The 27,843-nt window shown below is 39.9% G+C and overlaps 1 protein-coding gene across 3 annotated transcripts in view; it reads left to right on the forward strand.

Annotated features, from left to right (window-relative positions):
• gpx7 (glutathione peroxidase 7) overlaps positions 1-27,219 on the forward strand; it is a 29,107-nt gene extending 1,888 nt beyond the window's left edge. The window contains exons 2-4 of one of the 3 annotated variants that reach the window (XM_060830470.1): positions 4,688-5,082; positions 18,620-18,881; positions 26,821-27,216. In XM_060830470.1, the coding sequence (XP_060686453.1) occupies positions 4,831-5,082; positions 18,620-18,881; positions 26,821-26,984 (678 nt within the window). In that variant the 5' untranslated portion in view covers positions 4,688-4,830 and the 3' untranslated portion in view covers positions 26,985-27,216. Of the gene's footprint in view, positions 1-4,687; positions 5,083-18,619; positions 18,882-25,256; positions 25,507-26,820 lie in introns of those variants that run through there. The other 2 variants (XM_060830471.1, XM_060830472.1) reach the window with 2 other exon arrangements.
• The last annotated feature ends 624 nt before the right edge of the window (positions 27,220-27,843 follow it).

Here is a 27,843-nt window from a genome sequence, read left to right on the forward strand (position 1 = left end):
GAAATACAATCTTTTCTTAACTGCATGTGTAAATTGTGCCTTTTTTTATCTTTCATTTAAGAGCAGATTGAATACAATGCACTGAATGAACTTCATTGGATAATTATATGGATGATAATGGATTAGTGTAGGTTAGATAGGCTGAAGATCAGTTTCACCGGTTGGTGTAACATCGAGGGCTGAAGGGCCTGTACTGTGTTGTATTGTTCTCTGAACATCATAAATCTTAGGTGATATTTATACAATAGGTTGATCCAACTGAATAGAATAGCACATTATTTGTGATGCAAAGTCTAACTGCTTGATAAATGTAGTCAATTGATTCAATGTTTTGTTTACTGTACTGACATAAATAGAACAAACAGGTTAAACTAGAAAAAAGAATAACATTTAAGCAGACTTCCTACAAGCTAAGATTGTTTTCTCAATTATAGTTTCCAATATGAGAGGTACAGCCATGTTTTTCTAATTAATCTGTTCTATTATACATCACTAGAACAGGTGGCACTTGAGCCTGGGTCTCCTGGGCCAGGAATATGCACACTACCACTACATTATAAGAGGACCCTGTTTTATTTTTTGACACTTAGAGGGAGCATTAGTGGCAGGTGGAAACAGTTTGTGCTGGCCCTTCCTGCTACAAACATTGGTCTAGGTGGCTGAAGAAAATAGGCTGTAGAAATCCAATCAAAGTAAACATTCTATAAAAGTAAAACAAAATATATTTCGGTGCTATTGTTCCCATAGATCTGACTGTATGAAACTACAATAAAGGCTCTATAAAAATGAAAAATTATTTTTGTTTACATACTAGTGGTTGTATGAACAATCCAAAATATATAGAAAACGTGCAGCAGCAAGCCATTTAGTCCAATTAGTCTAAGCTACTGCTTATTATTTCATGGGATGACTGTGCAGCAGGCTCGAGCAGGTTTTACTCATCCCTAATTGCTCTTGAGAAAATGGAAGTGAACTGACTTCTTGAACTGCTGCAGTCTGTGGTGCAGGGATGCCACAGCACTGTATGAAGGGAGTTCCAATATTTTGATTTTGTGAATAGTGAAGGAACTACAATATAGATCCAAATCAGGATAGTGTGTAGCTTGGCAGGAATCTTGCATAGGCAAATGTTCCCATGCATATGCTGCCTTTGTCTTCCAGATGGTTAAGATTATGAGTTCAGAGTGTGCTGTTGAAACAAGTTTAAATTGCTATAGCACACCTTGCAAATGGTACACACCACTGCCACTGTATGTCAGTATTAATGGGAGTGAATATTGAAGGTTCTACATGGGGTGCCCTCAAATGAGCTGCTTTGTCCTGGATGGTGACAAATTTCTTGTGTATTGAAGATGCTTTCATTCAGGCAAGGGGAGATTATTCCATTATGTTCCTGAATTGTGCCTTGTAAATGGTAACCTGATTTTGGGGAGACCAGAAGTGACTTCATGTCACATAGATCTCAACTTCTGACGTAGTCAGTGAAGGCAGTGCCATTGAATTGCACAGACAGAAGAAAGATTCTTTCCTGTTGAAAATTGCCATTGCCTGGCATTTGTTTGGTGTAATTGATACTTGCCACTTATCAGTTGCAAGCTGAAAAGTTGTCTTAACTGCATATGGGCTCCAACCATTTCATACCTGAAGAATTGCAAATGGTGCTGAAAACTGTGAAGTCATCAATGAACATTCCTACTTCCTACCTTTTATAATGGGAGGTGAGTCATTAATTAAGATGGTTAGGCTCGCTGCAGGAGTTGCTCAGGAGCTATGTCTTGGAAATTGGATGATTAACCTTTAAAATCCACAACTGTGCTAATTATCACTCCAACCATTGGATTGTGTTTCCTTCATTCCTATAGGATTAATGTTTGCTCAGGCTACTACATGCTACACTCAAGCAAGTACTGCCTGTGTGTTAAGGACAGTAACTCTCACCTCATCTCTTGATTTCAGCTCTTTTGTTCATGTTTGGATCAAGGTGGCAATGAAATTAGAATCCGAATGGCCCTGGCAGAAATAAAACTGAGTGATGGAGAGCATTTTATTGCTGTATAAGTACTGCTTGATAACACTGCCAACACCACCTTCCAAGACTTTGCTAATGTTTGAGAGTAGACTAATGGAGTGGCCATTAATAGAGTTCAGTTTATCCTGCTTTTTGTGGAAAGGACACACCTGACGTGATCTATATGGACTTCAGTAAGGTGTTCGACAAGGTTCCTCATGGGGGATTGGTTAGCAAGGTTAGATCTCATGGAATACTGGGAGAACTAGCCATTTGGATACAGAACTGACTCAAAGGTAGAAGACAGAGGATGGTGGTGGAGGGTTGTTTTTCAGACTGGAGGCCTGTGACCAGTGGAGTGTCACAAGGGTCAGTGCTGGGTCCAGTCCTTTTCTTCATTTACATAAATGGTTTGGGTATGAACGTAGGAGGCATAGTTAATAAATTTGCAGATGACACCAAAATTGGAGGTGTAGTGGACAGCAAAGAAGGTTACTTCAGAATACAATGGGATCTTGATCAGATGGGCCAGTGGGCTGAGGAGAGGCAGATGGAGTTTAATTTAGAAAATGTGAGGTGCTGCATTTTGGGAAAGCAAATCTTAGCAGGACTTATACATTTAATGCTAAGGTCTTAGGGAGTGTTGCTGAACAAAGAGACCTTGGAGTGCAGGTTCATAGTTCCTTGAAAGTAGACTCTCAGGTATGTAGGATAGTGAATAAGGCGTTTGGTATGCTTTCCTTTATTGGTCAGAGTGTTGAGTACAGGAGTTGGGGGGTCATGTTGCGACTGTACAGGACATTGGTTAGGCCAGTTTTGGAATAGTGCGTGCAGTTCTGGCTCCTTCCTATCAGAAGGATGTTGTGAAACTTGAAAGGTTTACAAGGATATTGCCACGGTTGGAGGATTTGAGCTCTGGGGAGAGGTTGAATAGGCTGGGGCTGTTTTCCCTGGAGTGTCAGAGGCTGAGGGGTGACCTTATAGAGGTTTACAAATTCATAAGTGGCATGGATAAATCAACAAGGCCTTTTCCCTGGGGTGGGGGAGGAAACCAGAGCACCCAGAGGATACCCATGTAGGGAGGATGTGCAAACTCCACAGACAGTCACCAGAGGTTGGGAATCGAACCCGGGTCTCTGGCACTGTGAGGCACCAGTGCTAACCACTGAGCCACTGATAATTGATAATGCAAATAGTCCTGTGCTGTTGTTTCACTGGGTTGGCAGCTCAATTTTAGATTTGCCTGGTGCTGCTTCTGGCAAGCCCTCCTGCACTCTTCATTGATGGAGGGTTGTTCTCCTACTTGATGGTAATGGTTGAGTGAGGAAAATATCAGATTATGGATTGTGGTTGAATACAGTACGTCTTGGTTACATACCTTCGGGATGTTTCACGTCTTGTGTTTGGACCATATCGTTTATTCACCACTAAAGACTCTCTTTACTACTTTTTATTTTATAGCAAAGGACTGATGAATAGTGTGCTGTGTGAGAATAAGCTTCAATGTCCAGTTTATGATGATTTTCTCCTAATATGATGAAGACCCTTTTTTTTTGAGGATTCGTATTTAAAAGATTGTGGACAGTTATTCATTTGGAGTGCTGGAAATATACTTATTTTTAAAATGGGTCACGATAATGACAGTGGAATATTTTACTTAAAGACTTCTTAGAATTCACATGACTTAAGCTAATTGCTTGGACTTATTTACTCAAAATCAAATGATTAGGTTAATGACTATCAGGAGGTTTGTTTGGATATTGTTTGGAATTGTTATTTTACATCCTGTTATGTTTCTGAGGAAATCCTGTTGGAGGATCCAGCGTATTAATACAAACATTGATCTAGCTGTTCTCCTGAAAAAAAACTTGAGTTATCAATAATTCCTAAATAAACTGCAGCTGCAACATTCTTTGTTACAACTGTTAATAGTATCACCCCTCTATATTTGCCAGAATGCACACTGAAAGCCATCTTAGTTATATCATACCTTGTCCTTTTTTTCCTTTAAAAATTAAGAAATGTTGGCCAAATTAACCACTGCCAACAATGTTTTTGTTTTCTTTAATTTTTGTGTATGCAGGTTTTATTTAGAAGGGAAATCTTTATAGTTTCCTGTTGAAAACAGGTGTTAATCAGCTTTACATCTTTGAATATATACTTTCACAGTAAATTAATAATTTTCTAGTTTATTAAATAAACTTTTAAAAGTTCTATTAGTATTGGACATATGGACCATTTTAGAATCCACTGGCGTATAATCAAGTCATTCTCAAACCTGAGGGAGTACCTAAGAATGGATAATACTAAAATCTTTGCTAACCAATTGTAAAAGTTCCATTTATTTTATGATTCTCTTCTATTGGTTATGTCCATTTACAAGGAGACACGTTAGTTTTATTGGTTGACATTCATTTAACCCAGTCTGTATTGGACAAGGAAAAGCTCACTTTTTGGGAAGTTGAAGCATATTATCCCCATGAACACAGGATTCAGGACTAGGAGTGACCATTCGGCCATCTCGGTTTTCTTACCTACTGAAGTTAAAAGCTATGATTGTCCTGAGTATTATAGGTTTAATAAATATGTCCAGGTACCTAGCAGGTAAAAGGTGAGCTAAAGTTTATTCCGAATCCAGGAGACGTGACTCGATTTGTCCGATGTTGATTATTCTTTCAGAAGCGCTGCATGGGACAGGAACACGTAGTTGAAAAGTGTTTTTCTTCTTGGCGACAGTTAGATTTTTGGACTTCTTCACGACTGTTTTGCAACACCATCTCAAGTCTGGTGCGGTTCGCTGATCGTGTGGGATCCGGCTGGGAATGTGTTTGGTTGGGTGCAACAGCCAGTCAGAAATGCAGGAATCAGCTCAGCAGAAGCAGCAAGCGCCAAGCAAAACTGCCTCTGCCCCACAACTCAGCTCCCTTTTACTGTTCATAGCCATGTTACTTGTGGCGACCATATCTCTGTTCTTACTTGTCTTGCCAACCGAAGAGAAAAACAAAAATTTTTACTCATTTAAGATTGTGAACATTAGAGGGAAGCTAATTTCACTAGAGAAGTACAAAGGATCGGTAAGTTTGACAACTCCACTCCGTCACTAACCGGGCACGGAATTGGGGCTTTGCAAACTCATCTGTGCATGAAGCCTGCCAGTTTTACCCAACTAACACCTGAGAATGTGGAGCGCACGTCCTATTCCCTACTTAACTCTAATGGACGCATTCACCGTCCTTTAATCTGTAATTCATGGGGAATCATGGAGGACCCTTTGAGCAGAATTGTACACGTGGCATCGTTAATAAAGTAATTCAACTGTTCTCTCTCAACGTGTTTGCTCACTGATGTATGTTTATCCAAATACTGTACAGCTATAAAAGAACAACTGTACTCGAAGTAAGCTAGCTCATTCATTGTTATTTAACAGCCTTAGCTTCTGAAATAGAATAGACTATCAACTGCAAAACTAATTATATATGAACCAACGCAACATAAAAACAAAACACAGCAGATGAGAGAAATTACAAATAAAACAACAGAAATGTTGGAATGACTTAGGTGTACCTAAGAAACAAATTAATTTTCGTGTCTGTGACCTTACAACTTTCATCTTGGCTACAGTATTTGATGCAACATTGAGCTTCATCTCCCTGTTCTCTTCCCCAGTCTTGTAGCATTTTCCCTTTGTGTTTGTGCAACGTTCTTTATATTTTCCATTTTTTAAATGTTACATTTTATCTGCAGTGCCACCCTTTCAGACAGTGATTTCAAGATCAGAACAATTCACTCCTAAAATCCCTAAAGTGTGGATTCAGGCCATTTGGTCTATCAAGTCCACACTGACCCGCTGAGTAACATCTCACACAGACTGTGACTAATTTTCCAGAGAGCATCTTACTGAACGGTGAGAGTGATCAACATCACTTCTGGGTCTCTGCTTTGCAGGGGAGGAACATTTTCTCATGGTTGCAATGTGCTCTCCCTATCTGGCCTCAGTTACATTTTGTATATCTTGGGTATCTGGTAGCTCATGACCTGACCGATACTCCACTGGGTGTAAGAAAGTTGAGAATACTCGTAGTGTTAGACTAATGTGTTGAGAGATACTAGGGATCCTTGGAAAGTACGTATGGTGACTGGCATGAGCAGTATATTGAGGTTTGCACATGGTGATCAGGGATCTTTGAGCTTACTTCATCCAATCAAGGGCTAGTGGCCTGCACTGGACCTTTATTCTGTTCAAGTAGCAGGGACTTGGGTTACTTACTCTCGCCAGTGATGCTCTTGAAGGTTCATGCCAGCAGTCTCCAATTGGTCAACATCAGCCCTTGCTAAAGCACCACATGTCACATGCAACAGAGATATCACTTGGTGTAAGTTTGGGATCCACCTTCATATCTGTGGATAAAAAAAACTAGGATATCCACTAATTTCAATGACAAAAAGGTATTTATCAATAATTGAGAATGCCAATAGGACATTGCTATTGGACAGTAGATAGCCTGGAGGATACCCAGAGAAGGCAGCTTGTTTCTATTAGGTAAAAGTGATACTGGAAACCAGAGTTTAGATTAGAGTGGTGCTGGAAAAGCACAGTGGGTCAGGCAGCATCTCAGGAGCAGGAAAATCGACATTTTGGGCACAGCCCTTCATCAAGAATAGAGGCAGGGAGTCTCCAGGATGGAGAAATAAATGGGGAGGGTGGGGGAAAGCTGGGGAGAAGGTAGCAAAGAGTACAATGGGGGTGGGGATGAAGGTGATAAATCAGAGAGGAGGGTGGGGGAAGATAGCAAAGAGTACAATAGGTGAATGGGGTTGGGATGGAAGTGATAGGTCAGAGGGGAGGGTGGAGTGGATAGGTGGGAAGGGAGATTGGCAGGTAGAACAGGTCATGAGGACAGTGCTGAGCTGGAAGGATGGAACTGGGGTAAGGTGTGGGGAGGGGAAATGAGGAAACTGGTGAAGTCCACATTGATGCCCTGGGGTTGAAGTGTTCCGTGGCAGAAGATGAGACGTTCTTCCTCCAGTCGTCGGATGGTGAGGGAGCGGCGGTGAAAGAGGCCCAGGACCTGCATGTCCTCAGCAGAGTGGGAGGGGGAGTTGAAATGTTGGGCCACGGGGCGGTGGGGTTGATTGATGCAGGTGTCCCGGAGATGTTCCCTGAAGTGCTCTGCGAGGAGGCGTCCAGTTTTCCCAATGTAGAAAAGACCGCATTGGGAGCAATGGATACAATAAATGACATTGGTGGATGTGCAGTTGAAACTTTGATGGATGTGGAAGGCTCCTTTGGGGCCTTGGATGGAGGTGAGGGAGGAGGTTTTGCAATTCCTGCAGTGGCAGGGGAGGATGCTAAAAAAGCTTATTTCTATTGTCAGGAAACATGGGACAACTTGCAGTGTTGATGATATTGAGTGTGTGACCTGGTTAGCCCCAGGATTATATGAAAGATGACCATCTAATAAAGATTTCTTAGCACTAGATTTCACCTCATCTCCAAAAGGAAGTCTGAGATGACCAGCAGAAGTCTTTGGAGTGAAGTGTAATCCAAGAGTCATCAAAACTGCACACACACACACCCTCAACATAGAGTTCTAGAGATGTACAGCACAGAAACACACCCTTCGATCCAATTCGTCCATGCCAACCAGATATCCCAACCCAATCTAGCCTCACTTGCCAGCACCCTGCCCATCTCCCTCCAAACCCTTCCTATTCATATACCCATCCAGATGCCTTTTAAATGTTGCAATTGTACCAGTCTCCACCACTTTCTCTGGCAGCTCATTCCATATATCGTCTGTATGAAAATGTTGGCCCTTAGGTCTCTTTTATTTCTTTCCCCTCTCACCCTAAACCTATGCCATCTAGTTCTGGACTCCCCTACCCCAGGGAAAAGACTTTGACTATCTATGATTTTATAAACCTCTATAAGGTAACCCCTCAGTCTCCAATTCTCCAGGGAAAACAGTCCCAGCCTATTCAACCTGTCCCTAGAGCTCAAATCCTCCAACCCTGGCAACATCCTTGTAAATCTTTTCTGAATCCTTTCAGGTTTCACAGCATCCTTCTGATAGGAAGGAGACCAGAATTGCACACAATATTCCAACAGTGGCCTAACCAATGTCCTGTATAGCCGCAACATGACCAGCCAACTTCTATACTCAATGCTCTGACCAATAAAGGAAAGCATACCAAACGCCTTCTTCACTATCCTATTGACCTGCAGCTCTACTTCAAGGAACTATGAACCTGCACTCCAAAGTCTCTTTGTTTAGCAACACTCCCTATAAACTTACCATTAAGTGTATAAGTTCTACTGAGATTTGCTTTCCCAAAATGCAACACCTCGCATTTATCTAAATTAAACTCTATCTGCCACTCCCCAGTCCATTGGCCCATCTGATCAAGATCCCACTGTAATCTGAGGTAATTTTCTTCACTGTCCACTACACCTTCAATTTTGATGTCATCTGCAAACTTACTAACTATACCTCCTATGTTCACATCCAAATCATTTATATAAATGATGAAATTTAGTCAACCCAGTACCAATCCTTGTGATATTCCACTGGTCACAGGCCTCCAGTCTGTAAACCAACCTTCCACCTCCACCCTTTGTCTTCTATCTTCGAGCCAGTTCTGTATCCAAATGGCTAGTTATCCCTGTATTCCGTGAGATCTAACTTTGCTAACCAGTCTCCCATGGGGAACCTTGTCAAACGTCTATATAGCTCACATCCACTGCTCTGCCCTTATCAATCCTCTTTGTTACTCCTTCAAAACTAAATCAAGTTTGTGAGACATGATTTCCCATACACAAAGCCATGTTGATAATCCCTAATCAGTCCTTGCCTTTCCAAATACATGTACATTCTGTCCCTCAGGATGCTCTCCAACAACTTGCCCACCAGCAACGTCAGGCTCACTGGTCTATAGTTCCTTGGCTTGACCTTGCCATCTTTCTGAAAGAGTGGCACCACATTAGCCAACTTCCAGTCTTCAGCACCTCACCTGTGACTATTGATGATACAAATATCTCAGTAAGAGGCCCAGCAATCACTTCCCTAGCTTCCCACAGAGTTCTAGGATATACTTGATCAGGTCCTGTGGATTTATCCGCCTTTATGCGTTTCAAGACATCCAGCACTTCCTCCTCTGTAATATGGACATTTTTCAAGATGTGTGGGCTTATGCTCGAAACGTCGAATTCTCTATTCCTGAGATGCTGCCTGGCCTGCTGTGCTTTGACCAGCAACACATTTGCAGCTGTGATCTCCAGCATCTGCAGACCTCATTTTTTACTCGAAGATTTTTCAAGATGTCACTATCTATTTTCCTACATTGTATATCTTCCATGTCCTTTTCCACAGTGAATGCTGATGCAAAATACTCGTTTAGTATCTGCCCCATCTCCTGCACTCCACACAAAGGCAGCCTTGCTGATCTTTGAGGAGCCCTATTCTTTCCCTAGTTACCCTTTTGTCCTTAATGTATTTGTAAAAACCTATGGATTCTCCGTAACTCTATTTGCCAAAGCTATCTCATGTCTCCTTTTTGCCCTCCTGATTTCCTTCTTAAGTATACTCCTATTGTCTTTATACTGTCTAAGGATTCACTCAATCTATCCTGACACAACACACACACACACACACAGACACCTCACCCGCTGTGGAACTGTATCTGTCATGCTGCAGCTTAGGGCTGTGCAGGCAGATAAGGAATGGAAGAATCAAGTGGGTATTGGGGGAATCCATGAAATGATCTTGCGTACACATTGGTTCTTCGCTTTGGATATTGGTAAGGATGGTGGTGCCTCAGAGAAGTGCAGTCAGAGCCAAGTCAGATGCACAATGGGCATCTTAGCTGCATCGGAGTGGAAGAAGAAGAATGGAAAAGCAACACTAACAAGGTTTCTTTAGGGTAAAAGATAGGTATTTCTACAGCCATACACATGACTCGAGGATATGTTGCCTTTCTGGTACTGGGTCAAGGATATCACATAACAGCTGCACAATACTCAACAGAGGATAAACACCCAGAGGTCCTGGTCCAAATCAGTATCAATTATTTAGTAGGAAGCGGCAAAAAATTCTGGAAGTAGATTGCGAAGCTAGGAAGGAGGATCTCTGAAGCAGTAATCTCAGGATTACTCCTGAGAGTCCTACCTTGTGTGACCATAGAAATAGCAGGATTGAGCATTTGAACACGTAGCTAGAAAACAGTGTAGGAGGCATTGGTCCGGTTCTGGGTTAAGTCGGAACTGTATGAGATGGAGGGTTACATTTTGACAGGACCAGATCTAACATCCTTGCAGGAAGATTTGCTTATGCTGTGGTTGAGGTTTTAAACTAGTTTGTCTGGAAGTTGGAACCTAAAAAGGACCTCAGAGTCAAAGGAAACAAAACTAGTGGAAGAGTAGTCAGAACAGACAGAAGACAGATAAAACAATGGCAAGTGTCAAATAAGATGCAAAGGAGAATTATTTCTCAAGGCTGAATGAGTGGCACTCTAAATAAGTATTGCAAAAAGCTTGATGTTCTGAATGCACAAATTGAGGTAAGTGGATATGATTTCATTGCTATTACAGAAATATAACTACAGGGTGACCAAGATTGTGAACTGAATATCCATAGATATGCTATAATTGGGAGGGATACACAAAAAGGAAGACAAACTATGATAGCATTCCTAATAAGAGATTACACCAATACATTTGTAAGAGGATTTTCATTCAAAGGGTCAAGTTCTAGAATCAGCTTAATGGAGCTAGTAAACAGCAAGGGAAGTAAAATTGGTGGAAATAGTTGAAAGACCAGTTTATAGAAATGGTAGTATCAATGTTGGAACTTAGAGGTGCAGGTAAAGTTAATACAGCAAAAATGAGTTGCTTCAAATTGCATAACTCGGTTAATTAAGTCAGCACCAATGCTGTAGAAATTGAATTCTTGGAGTGTGCACAAGCTAAGTTTCTGGTACAAAGCATTGAGGAACTAACTAGGGATTGGGCTATTTTGGATTTGGCACTGTGTAATGAGAAAGGACTAATTAATGACCTTGCTGTAAAGGAGAATTTATGTGGAGAAACTAAAATTGCTTTGGGTCTGTCTTCATGGAAGAAAATAAATAAAATCTCCCAGAAATGTGCGGTGACCAAGGGAGTTTTGTAACTGAAGAGATAAAAGAAATTAGTATCAATAAAAAGGTAGTACTTGAAAAATTAGCTGCATTGGGAAGTTTGGAAAAATTAGCTGGAATGGGATTGTATTTATACTAGCTCCCATCCTCTAATTCTGTCTCCATCGTCCTCTCAGTTCTTCACTTTCAAATATATATCCAGCTCTCTTCTGAAACCTCCTATGGCCTCCATCATTTTCCCAGGCAGTGCATTCCAAACACTAACAACGCTCTGAATTGAGATATCTCTGCATCTCACTCCTAGCTCTCTTGCTAACAGTTTTGAAATTGTGAGTCCTAGATACTGACATACCAATTAGTGGAAACATAACTTTTACCCTGTCAAAATTGTTCATAATTTTTAACATCGCAATGAGGTCACTTTCTTTGTTCCATGGAGAATAAGCCCAATTTTTCTAATCTTTCCTTTTATCTAAAATCCCTCATTGCTGGTATCATTCTAATACATACCCATTGCACTCTCCAGGGCATTCTTCCTTCGATAAGCTGACTAGAACTGAATACAATACTCCAAATGTGGCTGACCAATGATTTGTAGAGGTGTAGCATCACGTCCTTGCTTTTATACTCTCTTCATAAACCCAAGGATCCTATAAGCTTTCTTAGCAACTGTTTCAAGTAGTTTGGTCACCTTCAGAGAATTTGCACTTGTACCTGAGGTCCCAATGCTCCTGTACTCCCCTCAAAGTTGTATCATTGAGACAGTATTGTCTCTCCATGTTTCCACTACCAAAATGCATTATCTCACCTTTCTGTCCATTGAAATTCATCTACCAGTGTCTCTGTTAGCAATCTGTTAGCAATCTAGGATGTATCCCATTCAGGCCTGGTGACTTCTCTACCTGGAGTGCTGTCAGCCTTTTTGATACCTCTTCATCTTTCGCTATACTGCTCAGTCACTCAACACCGGCACGGTGGCGCAGTGGTTAGCACTGCTGCCTCACAGCGTCAGAGACCTGGGTTCAGACTGACTGTGTGGAGTTTGCACGTTCTCCCCGTGTCTGCGTGGGTGCTCCGGTTTCCTCCCACAGTCCAAAGATGTGCGGGTTAGATGGATTGACCATGCTAAATTCTCCGTAGTGTTAGGTGAAGGGGTAAATGTAGGGGTATGGGTGGGTTGCACTTCAGCGGGTCGGTGTGGACTTGTTGGGCCGAAGGGCCTGTTTCCACACTGTAAGTAATCTAAACCTACATTTTCAACTCGGCCATTGTCACCATTTTCGAATTTGGTAAAGGCAGAAGTAAAATATTCATTTGGTACTTCTGCCATATATTTTGCTTCAGGTAGCAGCTGACCGTGCATGTTCCCTATGGGCCCCTGTCTATTCTTCACTAATCTTTTACTGTTAATGTGTTTGAGGAACATTTTATTCTTTGCTTCAAAGCCTACCATCTTTTCCTCATGCTTCTTCTCATCCTTCCTTAAACCCAGCTGTAACCTTTCTCCTGCATTTGAAATATTCTTCCTGATTTACTTTACTTTCATTATTCTAGTAATTTCCTGGGCTGTTGACTCCAGAAATAGGTACTTAATCTCAGCATAAGGGTCAGGCAATTTAAGGCTGCGATGAGGAGGAGTTTGGAATTTTCTATCCCAGAGAGTTTTGAGAGGTCAGTCGTTGAGTGGGATCAAGAAAGAAATCAATGCATTTCTCTTTACTTATGACAATAAAGTTAATAGAAATAGCATAGGAAAATCACATTCAGGAGATAATTAGCTATGATATAGAATCCATTCAACCTCAGAGGACTCAACACAAAGACTCATAGAGATGCTGTCAAGTGTACACCAACATTAGAGGATCAGAGACCCAGTGGGCCACTGACCCCCCTCGGGTTTGATTCCAAATCCAGTACTAGGTCAGGCAAAAATAATGCAACTGCTGAACGTTTTTAGTTAGAAGATTAGCTTTAGGAGGGAATCCACCTCTGCCTAGTTGGAGGGGCCTGTTGCTGACACTTTACCCACACCACAAGTCAAAGGCAGTATTCTGCCCCAATTCGCTATGCTATTTGGATTAAAGTTCAGTTGAGAGTCACTGATGCACTTATGAATGCATCCTAAATCAGGTCCAGGAGGTAGAGACAAGTATGATTTCATCTTTGCTGTTTGTCTTGAATGAGAACTTCAAGACAGCTTCAACTATTTGATGCAGGCATCAAGACACTATGCTACTACTGGAAGGCCCAACATCCACAAACCTGGTGCCAGCTGATGAGAAAATCCAAACAGGCATAGAAGTTGTCGGGATGCTAGATGCAGATCAGATTGGAATAGAGTCTTCTCCCAGTATTGCTAAACCTGAAAGCATTGGTGCATGATGGTGAAATGCAGTCAGATAGGGATGAGGAGTTCTGGAGATGACTAAGTTTTGTGAATGCAGTGAGTGCAACTGGTGTGCAGGAGCCTACTCCAGCCCTGAAAGATAGTGAAGTGATGTCCTGTCGGAAGCAGCAACTTAAGCAATGAGAGCTGTCAAACACATGACTCCTGGAGACTTTATTGACCTAAACGCCATTCTTGGCGATCTGTACCAGAGCCCGAATCCCACAGAAAGTACAAGCAGTGATAAGAGAAAGTCAGCTGGGAAGCTTGAGGCAGGTTTGAAATAGGGCCTCAGGCCCCATTTAAGAGAGTTTTGATAAAATAATGAAAGCTTTCTTATCCTCAGCCAAATCTATTGTCCTTATTCACTTTAAATGAAGACCCCGTTTGTGGCCAACACAAGGTGGAAGATCACATATGCGTGCACAAAATCCCCACACCAATTCACAGTATTTCTGTGACTGGTTAGAAGTTTGCTGCGGACTCATCTCGAATTTTCACAGTGACCTCGCATGAATAAAGTGTTTACATTGAAAATTTGACATACACAGAATATTGCATTAAAACTTTGATTTTATTTCAAAACAGTTTGTGTAAGACATAAATTTCAAATCCTGTAGCACCAATAGGTTACTGAAATGAACCTTCTCTCTGGTACATTTTTGTAGATTATATTTTATAACAGCAAACAAATACAGAGGACCTCTTTGCTGGTTTGGTGAAACAAAGCACTTTTTAATCATTGATGTTTTATAATCAATGATATTGAAATAGATTTGCAGCTTCACCATCAATGGAGAATGTGATTGTTAACCTGTGGCAGTCTTCTTAAATACCTGCTATAAGGGGGATATTATCAAATTAGAGAGAGTGCAGAAAAAATTTACAAGGATGTTCCCAGGACTGGAGGGTTTTAGTTATAAAGAGAGGCTGGATACGCTGGAACATTTTTTTCACTGGAACCTAGGAGGTTAAGGGGTGACCTAATAGGAGCTAAAACAATCGTGAGGTCATCGATAATGTGACTAGCAAGACTCTTTTCCCTACAGTGGATGAGTTCAAAACTAGGAGGAGTGTTTCTAAGGTGAGAGAAGAAAGTTTTAAGAAGTTCATCAGGGGCAACTTTTTTAACAAGCTTGTGGTATGTATGTGGAATGAACTACCAGGGAAAGTAGTAGATGTGGGTTCAGTTACAACATTTAAATAGACATTTGAACATGTACAAGAATAGGAAAAGTTTACAGGGATATGGGCAAAACGCAGGCAAATGTGACTAGTTTAATTTGGGAAGCTTGTTTGGCATGGATGAGTTAGACCGAAGGGTCTTTTTCCGTACTGTATGACTCTATAACTTTATGACTTTGTGTCACAGCAATTGAATAGACAGAGGATCATACATGAGGATTCAGTTCTGGAACGATGCAATTCACAATACGATCAATAATAACATCATGGAAGTTGTTAGCAAATGTACATCAAGCCATCTGCACAGATTGTTAGGCTGTTATTGGTATAATGGAAATCCACACTCCATTTATAAAAAGACACTGAGTATGTGTCCATGTTAGGCAGTTAGGAAAACAATAAAATGTTATCATTTATCGCAAGAGAAATTGAATACAAAAGTCAAACATGGCACTGGTGAAATCACATCTGAGTACTATGTGCAGTATTAGTCACTAAGAAGGATGTAAATGCATTGGAAGCAGTCAGAGAATATTTAACAGAATAATACAGTAGAAAGTGCTGGAGAAACTCAATGGTCTGGCAGCATTTGCAATGAGAGAAACAGAATTAATGTTTCAAGTATAGTAATTCTTAAGAGGTGCTGCCAGACATGTAAAGTTTATAAAGCACTTTTTAAAATTTCATATCCCTAGCATTCATGGTACTTTGTTTATACCAGCATAATACCTGCAATGAATAAGTTGCCTTTATGTGGAAATGCACAGGCTAGGCATGTTCTGCTAGAGTCTAGAAGTGTAAAAGGCAACTTGATGTAAACATATAAGATCTTGAGGCATCTTGACAAGGTAAGTGTGGAGAAAATGTTTCTGCTAGTGGGAGTATTTAGAATGTGGGAGAATTAAATGTTTAAAAATCAAGAATTTACCCATTTAATACAGGGATGAGTTTTTTTTACAAAGAAGGCTCATGAGCCTTCAGAATTCTCTTTTGAAAGGCAATAAAAGCAAAATTGCTGAATATTTTAAGGCTGATGTGGATTTATTCTTGATAAGCAAGGGGATGAAAGGTTAACAGGGATAAGGAGATTTGAGGCAACAATCAGAATAGCCATGATCTTATTAAATGGTAGACTAAGCTCAAGGGGCTAAATGGCCTACTCCTGCTCCTTAATCATGTAAATGTTTGACAGGTGCCTCACCAATTTAATGAAAAGTGTTTGAGCCTGGCAGAGAGTGGGATGTCCTGAGAGCATGACAAGTAAAATACAGTATAACTGCAAGTTATCCAGCACTCTTCTTAAGTATGTTACAGTACAGTATTTTACTGTTTCATTTCCACAAGAGGGCACAATTGATCAATTAAATGGTTATTGGAAAGAAACTAGCATTTGAAGTTAAAGCAAAACAACAAAGTTGAAACATCAGAATGGCTACATGGTCAAGTTTTCAATCACCATTTTCCAAAAGAGCAAATTATTTAAAGAAATATTGACTTTGTCCTCATCAACCATACATTTAAAATTACTGAATTTTATGTAATGTTAAAAAATGACATCCTAAAATGTTGGATAGGGGCATTCCTCATAGAAGTTTGATTTATTTTCTGTTTGAATAGATGTCGATGATGGAGGAGGAGATGAATGGCCAGATTTGTTTCAGGATTTTACTATATACGTATTAGCATTTGACTAATAGGGAGTCAATACAAAGGGAAGACATATGAAGACTAGTCAACATTCCTGGAAGAAGATTTTTTGCACTTCATCTTTTGTTATGTTAATGACTTTAATATTCAGAACATGCGCGAATCTAGTAATGGTATTATTCAGAAAGTATACCTTTAATCTGTTCACTCCCACCATATCTATGCTCGATGATGCTCAAAGTTAGCTCGATGATGGCTATAATGGGAAGCTTGTTGCTTTCTTCTCTCTATGAATCATTGACTTGGAAACAGCTCAAGAGGATGCTTCCATCAGTTGTTATGGTTTTATTCACGCATTGGAGAATTGTGATGTTTATTTCCTATATATTATTGGTGAGCTGTTAAAGTTTCTGAGCAGTTTACAACCCCACGTTTGTATCTCACCTCTATATGTTGATCATTATTGATTCACCTGCCATTCACAAAGACATGACCTTAAGTAGAAAAGCGCTTCAGTCACATGACCATAACTAGGCAGGTGCTATAATTGAGGCTTAGCTTTCAGTGCACGTTTACTCAGTGGTGCACCACTTAACTGCAATGTTGAGCTTGTAATGTGCAGAATCAGCTTTTAAAGGTTTCTATCACTTCCCAACACTGAGAATTCAGCTTCAAAGAGAAGAAAAGTGACCTGCTCTAAATGTTCCAAACATGTTGATGGAGAAAACTATAGATGACCTGATCAGGGACATTTTCAAATACAACATGTAGGAAACACCAGAGTTTGAAACATGTTTAGGTGAAATGTAAAGTTTTGTAAAACAATAACCTGTCAATAAAGTCGCCATAGTCTTACCAGACCAGAGGGCTGCACTGTCATTAGAGAGAGACAACTGACAGTGATTTAACCTGAGGGACAACAATCCTCAGGCAAGGGGAGAGCTTGAGAAGGAGAATCCTTCATATTGAACTAAGCTAGTTCAGGATTTGAAGCCATACTATTGGCATCATCCTGCATTGTAAACCAGTCATAAAACCAACTGAGCTAACCAACCCTCTGACCTAGCAATAGTCAATATCAGGATTGGTAGTATCTTGGTATACTGCTCCCAATTGTCAGTTTCTTAAAATTGAGTCTGAGGTGAGAATGTTGAAATGGAAGTGTTGTCTACTAAACTGCGAGTCCATCCCTTTTTCCAATCTAATTTATTATCTTATAGAAATGTGGATATTGTAAAAATTTCACAATTTCTCAATTTCCTCAAACTAACATTTCAGTTTGTACTATAATTCTCCTCACCATCCCAAGTTGGTGGTCTTTCATATTTTGTGTCTTTCATATACTAGGTATTACAACCATTATTAACATGGTCTGTTGGATTAGTTTGATCATATGAAGTAGCCAGAGAGGAGCTTCAATTTTGTTCCCCCAAAGTTACCTTTTTTTCTGTGAGTCTTTAGCTCCTTCCAGCAGATTACAGGGCTGCTAGTAAGTAGAGGATGTCCAACTCAGATGTTTTCTGCATCACCAATCTGTAGGAAAGCTTGCTTCACCAGATGGTCTTTCTGTGCCTGAGTTCCACATTATTTGTGTATGTTGGTGCAGTATTCCTGCCTTCTGTATAGTTTGGTCTTGAAGGTAGCAAAGCTATCCAATTTTCCTTAATGAGCTCTGTATTGATCTCAAACTTTGTCAATACTGCAGTGTAAGTGCAGATATTTACACCGGATGTTTCTGTAATCTGTCATGTGATTATTTAGATCTTTTATTTCCTTGATCTCTTTCAAAATAATAATTAAATGATCATCACCTGCATAGATGCAATGGGCCAAATGGCCTATTTTTGTGCTGCAGGTCTCTATGACTAAAGAAATTCTCAGTGTCACCATTTCACAATTACAGGGTAGGAATCCCACAGTTATCTACAAGTTTCCATACCTCACAATTACATGATTGCTGATGAAGGGCTTATGCCCAAAACATTGATTCTCCTGCTCCTCGGATGCTGCCTGACCTGCTGTGCTTTTCCAGCGCAACACTCTCGACTCTGAGCTCTAGCATTTGCAGTCCTCACTTCCTCCTCACAATTACATGGTTCCATAGAGGCAACCTGGTTGGACACTTCAGCAAGAAAAGATTTTTTGGGGACTTTTGTTTACATTTAGGAAATAAAATGTGTATGTGTCATTGCTGTGGTATTACTTTTGTTTTTATTAAACCTAAATTGTATTTGTTTTGTATCCTTCTCATTTTTCAGATCTCATTAGTTGTTAATGTTGCCAGTGAGTGTGGCTTCACAGAAAATCACTACAAAGACCTACAACAATTACAGCAGGAACTGGGACCAATGCATTTTAATGTCCTGGGATTCCCCTGTAATCAGTTTGGGAATCAAGAGCCAGGCTCTGACCAAGAGATTGAAAGGTTTGTGCGAAGGACCTATGGAGTTTCCTTTCCAATGTTCAGTAAGATCAATGTCAAAGGTCCTGGTGCAAATGCAGCATTCAAGTATTTAACAGGTAAGAATGAGATTTTTCAAAATTTAGGAATGACTATTCACTTGAATGTAAAATAGATTATCAAAAGAATCCACCTGCACTATGCAAACATGCAGAAGTTTCTCTGAAATAAGAAGACATCAGAATTCATAATGCAAATTTCCAGTAACATTTTGCTAATTTCCTAATTATCTAAATATTAAACATGGTTCTGGTTAATCTGAATGCTTGTTGGTAATGTTTTGTGTTTTGCTGACAGTCCCAAACATCAGATAATCTCTGATACCTTGCTAAAGTGATCCTTTTCTCATCTGTGAGTCGAGACTAAATATCAGGAAGCCCTGTAACTCTGTAGAGTATTCCAACAGAAATATTATCTTGTATCATGCATAATGTTTATGCAAGAGGCATATTTTTATTCTGCGGGACTTCATGATAGCTGCTCTCCGTTCCAAAACTTGAAAGTCTGGCTTGTAAAATTTTAATTCAATTGGACTCAATCCCAGCCCCTTACAGTATTTTGTTTTAGTAATGTTTCATGTAGCTGGTTTAAATTCCTAGTTTTATGAAGCACCAAATGTACGTGTGGATAGAAATGTTAAATTAAAGCAAAACATATTACACAACTGGATATAACATAAGAGAAAATATGTTGATAATTTTGGGTTGGGTTGAGATTCAATCAGAATTGGAGCGAGGAGGTAGGTAAGCCTTATTGTAGGATTGATTAAACAGGGAGTGGGGAAAAGATGAACCAGTACTAACACAAAAGGACTGGGCAGTTTCTTAATTTACTTGTGAGGTGGAGAGTGCTGCACTTAGACTATTTCAATATAATAAGGAAGCATGACAGTCCTTCAGAATAGAGGTATTAAATTGAAATCTCAATGAGAGGAAGTCAGATCAAGTGCTAAAATTAACAAATCAACAGAAATTCCTCTGACTTTGAATGAGAATACAGCAGATATATATGTTGATGTTTTAGATGTACATTATAATTATTGGTGAAAAACCTTTGTACTTTGAGGTAACACACTTCACTGCCCTCTACACCTCCAATTTTGGTGTCATCTGCAAACTTACTAACCATACCTCCTGTTTATATCCAGATCATTTATATAATTGATGAAAAGCAGTCGACCCAGCACCAATCCTTGTGACACACCACTGGTCACAGGCTTCCAGTCTGAAAAGCAACTCGCCACTACTACACTCTGTCTTCTACCTTTAAGTCAGTTTTGTATCCAAATAGCTAGTTCTCCCTCTGTTCCACATGATCTAATCTTTCTAAACAGACTATCATGAGGAACCTTGTTGAATGCCTTACTAAAGTCCACATAGATCACATCAACCTCTCTGCCCTCATCAATCCTCTTCATTACTTCATCAAAAAACTCAATTAAGTTAATGAGACTCAATTTTGCATGCACAAAACCATGTTGACTATCCCTAATCAAGCCTTGCCTTTCCAAATACATGGAAGTCCTATCCCTTGGGCTTCCCTTTAACACCCTGCCCACCATAGAATTCTAGGGCATACCTGCTCAGGTGCCAGGGATTTATCCATCTTTATGTGTTCTAAGATATGCAGCACTTCCTCCTCTGTGATATGGACATTTTTCAAGATGTCGCCATTTATTTCCTCATGTACTCTATTTTTCATATCTTTCTCCACAGTAAACATGGCTGCAAAGTGCTCGTTCAGTATGTCTGACATTTCCTGCTGTTTCACACATCAGTGTTGCTGATCTTTAAGGAGCCCTATTCTCTACCTAGTTACCCTTTCATCCTTAATGTATTTGTAGAATCCCTTCAAATTCCCCTTAACCCTATTTGTCAAAGCTATCTGATGTCCCCTTTTTGCACTCCTGATTTCCCTCTTAAGTTTATTCCTATGGCCTTTATGCTGTTCTAGGGATTCGCTAGATCTCTGCTGTCTATACCTAATTTATGCCTCCTTCTTATTCTTAATCAGAACCTCAATTTCTCTCATTATCCAGCATTTCCTACACCTACCAGCCTTGCCCTTCACCTTAACAGGAACATACTTTCTATGGACTCTTGTTATCTCATTTTTGAAGACTTCCCATTTTCCAGCCATCACTTTACCTGCAAACATCCATCCCCAATGAACTTTTGAAAATTCTTGCATAATAGCATCAAAATTTGTCTTCCTCCAATTTAGAACTTTAACTTTTAGATCCAGTCTATCCATTTCCATCACTATTTTAAAACTAATAAAATTATGTGGTCGCTGGCCCCAAACTGCTCCCTCACTGACACCTCAGTCACCTGCCTTGCCTTTTTTCCCCCAAGAATAGGTCATGTTTTGCACCTTCTGTAGTAGGTTGGTCCACACACTGAATAAGAAAATGTTCTTGTTCTCACTTAACAAATTCCTTTCCATCCAAGCACTTTACACTATGGCAGTCCCACTCTATGTTTGGAAAGTTAAAATCCCCGACCATAACCACCCTATGATTCTCACAGATAACTGAGATCCCCTTACAAATTTATTTCTCAATTTTCCACTGATGATTAGGGGGGTCTATAATGCAACCCCAATAAGGTGATCATTGCTTTATTTATCTCAGTTCCACCTAACTAACTTCCTTGGATGTATTCCCAGAAATATCCTCCCTAAGTGGAGTCATAATGTTATCCCTAATCAAAAACACAACTCCCCCTCCCCTCTTGATCCCCCTCTTTCTATCCTTCCTACAGCATCTATATCCTGGAACAATAAGCTGCCAGTCCTGTCCACCCCTGAGCCACGTCTCTGTAATTGCTATGATATCCCACTCCCGTGTCCCCAACCATGCCGAGTTCATCAGTCTTACCTGTTAGACCTCTTTCAATCAAGTTACCAGTAACTCAGCTCTTTAGTTGCCTAGCTCCTTACAAGTTTAAGGTGACCACCACCTCAGTGAATCTGTTAATCAGAAGGGGTCTGTTTTCTACAGCCAGAGATTCCTGCTAAATGTATTCAAACCTTATGATTCTACAGTACTTCATTTATCTTCAAGTTCATTTGGAAACTTTATTGCTTTCTAATAGTTTGTTCTTATACAGAAAGTCAAGTTCATTAAATTTCTGTCCTTGCCAGGAAAAAATAAATATTTCTAAAGGAAGCATTTTAGAAGATGCTAAAATATTAACTGAGCAAAATAGCAGTTTTAAAATAGTCATTTAATATTCAGATCCTCAGTTCAATTTCTTTAACGTAGAATGAAACTTAAGTAGACATAAAAATTGATAGAGCAAGGCCGGGATAAAAAGGCCACTGTAACTTGACATTCTTAGCAACCAGTAAAAGCTAAAAATAGAGACTTGTTCCTGGTATGATCTCAGCTGCTCATAATACTGGATAAGTCAGATACAAGAGTGAAACCTGGCTTGATTGATAATAAGTTTAGAGTGTGCTGCTGGAACAGCACAGCCGGTCAGGCAGCATTTTCAGCAGGAGAATTGACGTTTCAGGCATCAGCCCTTCAAGGTGTGAATGATACCTTACCAGGGTTGAGTATCTGAAATACAATATTGCTGGGGAAAGAGTTGAAGTTTTCTTTTTGCTGATTAAGATCTTTTCAAATTATCTTATAGCCTTTTTTGCATAAAACTTTGCTCCTTTGTTAAAAGTGCTTTGGCAATCTCATGTGAATGTGTGCAGCAATTAATCACCCTTAGTAAACAAATTGCAAAATAAAACTTATTATCAATCAAGAAGGAAGTGAGGGCTGCAGATGCTGGAGATCAGAGTCGAGAGTGTGGTGCTGGAAAAGCACAGCCAGTCAGGCAGCAATCCCTTGCTCCTCAGATGCACGGATGATTGGTCACAAGTTTTATTTTGCAATTTGTTTACTAAAGGTGATTAATCACTAAACACATTGACATTGAGCAAAAAGGAAAATTCAACTCTTTTCCCAGCAATATTGTTTACAGATACTCAACCCTGGTGAGGTATCACTTGCACCTTAAATCTTTAATTTTTTATCAACTTGTGTTAACTTGTATCAAATTGTCCATAAGTATTTACTTTCAGACTTCCTGTCCATTCACCAGGTTTGATTTTTTCTGGGGATCCTCAAGATACATAGACACCAGCTAATTCATTGGAGTTTCCTAACTGAACTTTAAGAAAACCCTGTCTATTTGAATGGCTAAACAAAATAGTTTAAGATTTATTTCTAGCTTTGATAGCTGGTGTCTGCTTTCCACCCTTGCTAGCGTAAAGATTGTCACAAATTAAAAACTACTCTTCGGTGATGTGAATATTTTTTCAACTGAAGCCTTGTTGCCTCTCTCTGTCTTTTTATCTCTTATAAAAATTCTACTTTGTAAACATTTTCACCAATTAATTCATCAAGCAACTTGCTAGTCGTCTAACCAAGTTTTTTTTTGGAAAGTGTATTTTGAAGTCCCTTTAGAAAAAAATTACTTTCAACAAAGACAAGTTCTCTTCATTGAGCTAAAGCTAAAACAAAAAATTACTTCCTCCTTAGAATTCACATTCCCAAATGATTGCAATATTGCTTAAACTTGTATCGCATTAGAGTTATCCACATTGCAGGAGCACAGAAGAAAATGAAGGTAATTAAAACTGGTCTTATGTAAAACAAAATAGGGATGGACTAAAAAGTGAAACATGGAAACATAGCACTTGCTAATCAAGAAAATAAAGTTTATTAAGTTCACTTCCTACCATCCTCAAAGTCATATAATACAGCATTAATAAAATTGTTCTTTAATCACTACAATCAATCTCTCAATTAGTCTACAGCAGACACAAGGTGAAGAACTATGTTACACATACTGTACCGAACTGGGGATGTATTTTGTGCAAAAGAACCCCAAAATATCTGACATCTGCTAACTCCATGAAGCTATTTGGGAATGAACCAAATTGTTTGTAGTCTTGCCATCATGTTTGACCCTGAATTGAACTTCTAACTCGATAACTTTTCCATCATCAAGGTTGCTCCATCTCTGTAACGCTGCCCATTGCCACTGTTGCTGGTGTTAACTGCTGCAGAAACACTCCTCCATGCCTTCGTTACCTCTAGTCTTGACAGTGTTTTGTTCGATGGCCTCCCACCTTCTCCCCTCCTTGAACCTACTTTCATACAAAATGATGCTACCCTATCCTAACGCACACTAAATTCCATTCACTCATCACTCATGACCTGCAGTTGTTTCCAAATCTGGCAGCAGGGTCAATTTTTAGAACATAGAACGTAGAAAAATACAGCGCATTACAGGCCCCTCGGCCCTCGATGTTGCGCCCACCAAAGCCTACCTAACCTACACTAGCCCAATAACCTCCATATGCTTATCCAATGCCCGCTTAAATGACCATAAAGTGGGAGAGTCCACCACTGCTACTGGCAGGGCATTCCATGAACTCACAACCCGCTGAGTAAAGAATCTACCCCTAACATCTGTCCTATACCTACCACCCCATAATTTAAAGCTGTGTCCCCTAGTAACAGCTGACTCCATTAGCGGGAAAAGGTTCTCACTGTCAACCCTATCTAAACCCCTAATCATCTTGTACACCTCTATCAAATCTCCACTAAACCTTCTTTTCTTCAATGAGAACAGCCCCAAGTGCCTCAGCCTTTCCTCATACGATCTTCCTACCATGCCAGGCAACATCCTGGTAAACTTCCTCTGCACTCGTTCCAATGCCTCCACATCCTTCCTATAGTATGGCAACCAAAACTGCACACAGTACTCCAGATGAGGCCGCACCAGAGTCTTATACAACTGCAACATGACCTCAGGACTCCGGAACTCAATTCCTCTGCCAAAAAAGCCCAGTACACCATATGCCTTCTTCACAGCACTATTTATCTGGGTGGCAACTTTCAGAGATCTGTGTACATGGACACTAAGATCCCTCTGCTCATCCACACTACCAAGTAGCCTACCATTAGCCCAGTAATCCATCTTCTTGTTACTCCTACCAAAGTGAATGACTTCACACTTAGCTACATTGAACTCCATTTGCCACCTTTCTGCCCAGCTCTGCAACTTATCTATATCCCGCTGTAACCTGCCACATCCTTCTTCGCTGTCCACAACTCCACCGACTTTCGTGTCATCCGCAAACTTGCTCACCCAGCTTTCAAGCCCCTCCTCTAGGTCATTTATAAAAATGACAAACAGCAATGGTCCCAAACCAGATCCTTTTCTTTCTTGTTTTCAAATATCTTCATGACATTACCCTTCAGCCTAGTAACCTTCTCCAATCTTACAACTGACTGCGATCCCTGCTTACCAGTTCTGGTCCCTTGCACTTCCCCAGCCCTAAGATTGTGTCTTCAACTGCCTCAGGCCAAAGTTACAGCATTCCCTCCATCAGTATCACTACCTCTTTGTCTCTCTTTCTTTAAGGTACTCCTCAAAACATACTTGATTAAGTTATTTTGACCAGGACACTCCTTGTTATCTGCCCTATCAGTTTACTATCGATCATTAGTAAAGTGATGGAAGGTGTCATCAACAGTGCTATCAAGCAACACCTGCTCAGCAATAACCTGCTCAGTAACTCCCAGTTTGGATTCCTCCAGGGCCACTCAACTCCTAACTTCATTACAGCCTTGGTGTAAACATGGACAAAAGAGCTGAATTCCAGAGGTGAGGTAAGCGTGACAGCTCTTTACATCAAGGCTGCATTCAACTGAATGTGCCATTATGGAACGCTAGCAAAACTGGAAGCATTGGATACCGTGGGAAAATCTCCAGTGGTTAGAGTCATACCTAACACATGGGAAGATGGTCATGGTACTCAGCTCCAGGACATCTCTGCAGGAGTTCCTCAGGGTAATGTTCTAGGTCCAAATAGCCACATAAGTGGCTGCTTCATCAATGACCTTCCCTTCATCATCAAGTCAGAAGTGGGATGTTCGCTGATGATTGCGTAATGTTCAGCATCATTCGCAACTCCACTGATAATAAAGCAGTTTGTGTCCAAATGCAACAAGATCTGGACAATATCCAGTCTTGGGTGACAAGTGGCAAGTTACATTCATGCCACATAAATGCCAGGCTGTGACCATCCCCAACAAGAGACAATCTAACCACTATCCCTTTATATTCAATGATGTTACCATCACTGAATCCCACACCATCAACATCGTGGAAGTTATCATTGATCAGAAACTCAACTGGACTCACCACATAAATGCAATAGCTATGGAGCAGGCCAGAAGCTACGAATACTGTGGTAAGTAACTCACGTCCTGACTCCCAAAGCCTGTTCACCATCTAAATAAGTCAGGACTGTGATGGAATACTCCCCACTTGCCTGGATGAATGCAGCCCCACAACACTCAAGAAGCTTGACACCATCCAGAACAATGTAGCCCGCTTGATTGACACTGTATCCACAAGCATCCACTCCCTCCACTACTAACATTCAGTAGCAGCAGTGTGTACTGTCTGTAAGATGCACTGCAGAAATACACCAAAGATCTTCAGACAGCACCTTTCAAACCCACACCGACTTCCATCTAGAAGGACGAGGGCAGCAGATATATGGGAAGTGACTTTGCATTTACCATGAGTGTGCTTAATGGATATTACTGTGTTAGAACAATTGCTGCCTAGTAGTTAAATAATCTATTTCTCTGTTAAGTTTTCCAATAGAGTTAAAGTTATGCTAATTTTTTTTATTTGTATTTTAACTGGGGGTAAGAATAAAGTGTGTTTTGCTTACAAACTGGAATACAGAACCTTTAAATAAGATAAAATTTACTGTCTAGGCTATCTCCTTGATATATTTGCAGGGGGTTTGGTCTGGTCTATAACAAACTTTACTTCATTACAGGTGATATTTAAATGCCAATTTTTAAAAATTGAAAACTACCATATAACATTTTTGTCAAAATTTGGGTACGGTAAATGTGAAGATTATTACCTTAGTTGTAAGAAAAATTGTTTGTGCATTTAATTGTAGATTCCTCTGGAAAGGAACCAAACTGGAATTTCTGGAAGTATCTTGTGGATGCAAATGGTGAAGTGGTGGATGTTTGGGAAACATCTGTTTCAGTTGCAGAAATAAAACCAAAAATTGCAACGTTAGTGAGGCAACTCATCGTGAAAGGAAAAGATGAATTGTAATTTAACTCCAAACTCTGTGATATCTAATGCTACCTTTTTCAAGTTTACACCACATTTTAATAATTTTTTTTGTGTTAGCATTTCTATCCTTTGAAGTCCACTAAATCATTCCCTGTGACACTATATTTTCTTCGGCTTGGTTATGCCTTCCTACTGCAATAAAAATGGTTGAAGAAGTGGAACAAACTGTATATCATTTATTCACCTTTGATTGAGATAGAACTCAAGTTTATTTTATGCTCTAAATACAAATGAATATATACAATAAAATTAGAATTATAATGAATAAGATACACCAAGACTTCATTCACTGTTTACAGTTTTGCAGTTTTCACATTTTCTTTTAAATAACTTTTCTGCTATTATCCTTTATACTTTCACGTAAAATTTAGGTTAGTGGTTTGTTTACTTCCATCAAACTAAGCAAACTAGATTTTTTTTAAAGACAGGAAAAGATGTTTTATTGTAGATTTAAAAACTTCCTAAAATGAAGTCTCACAGTATAATGTTATTACTGTATTTGAAAGGTGGAATGGGAAATGGCAAATGTATTTTCAACACAGAATCTTAATAGCTGCCTGTCTAAAAGAGTTGGAAAATGGCAGCTGGTTGGGGGTGGAATTCCTGCTGGCAAAAAAGTTAAATGAATAGTTCGGGGTGGCCTTTGACAAAGAAAGGGACACTTTGGAGGAGCAGTAAACAAATTTTCCTTGTTGGGGTCGAGATAAATCTTATTTTCTTCTCACTGTTTTATCACTTGTGAGGAAGCTACCAAAACTTGCCTTGTAAGGTCAGAAAAAAAAATCCATTTTGTCCCTGTGATGTCAATGGACGCAGATGAAATCAGTGTACTTCAGGA

Source organism: Hemiscyllium ocellatum, chromosome 9, assembly GCF_020745735.1.
Source record: "Hemiscyllium ocellatum isolate sHemOce1 chromosome 9, sHemOce1.pat.X.cur, whole genome shotgun sequence".
NCBI lineage: Eukaryota > Metazoa > Chordata > Chondrichthyes > Orectolobiformes > Hemiscylliidae > Hemiscyllium > Hemiscyllium ocellatum.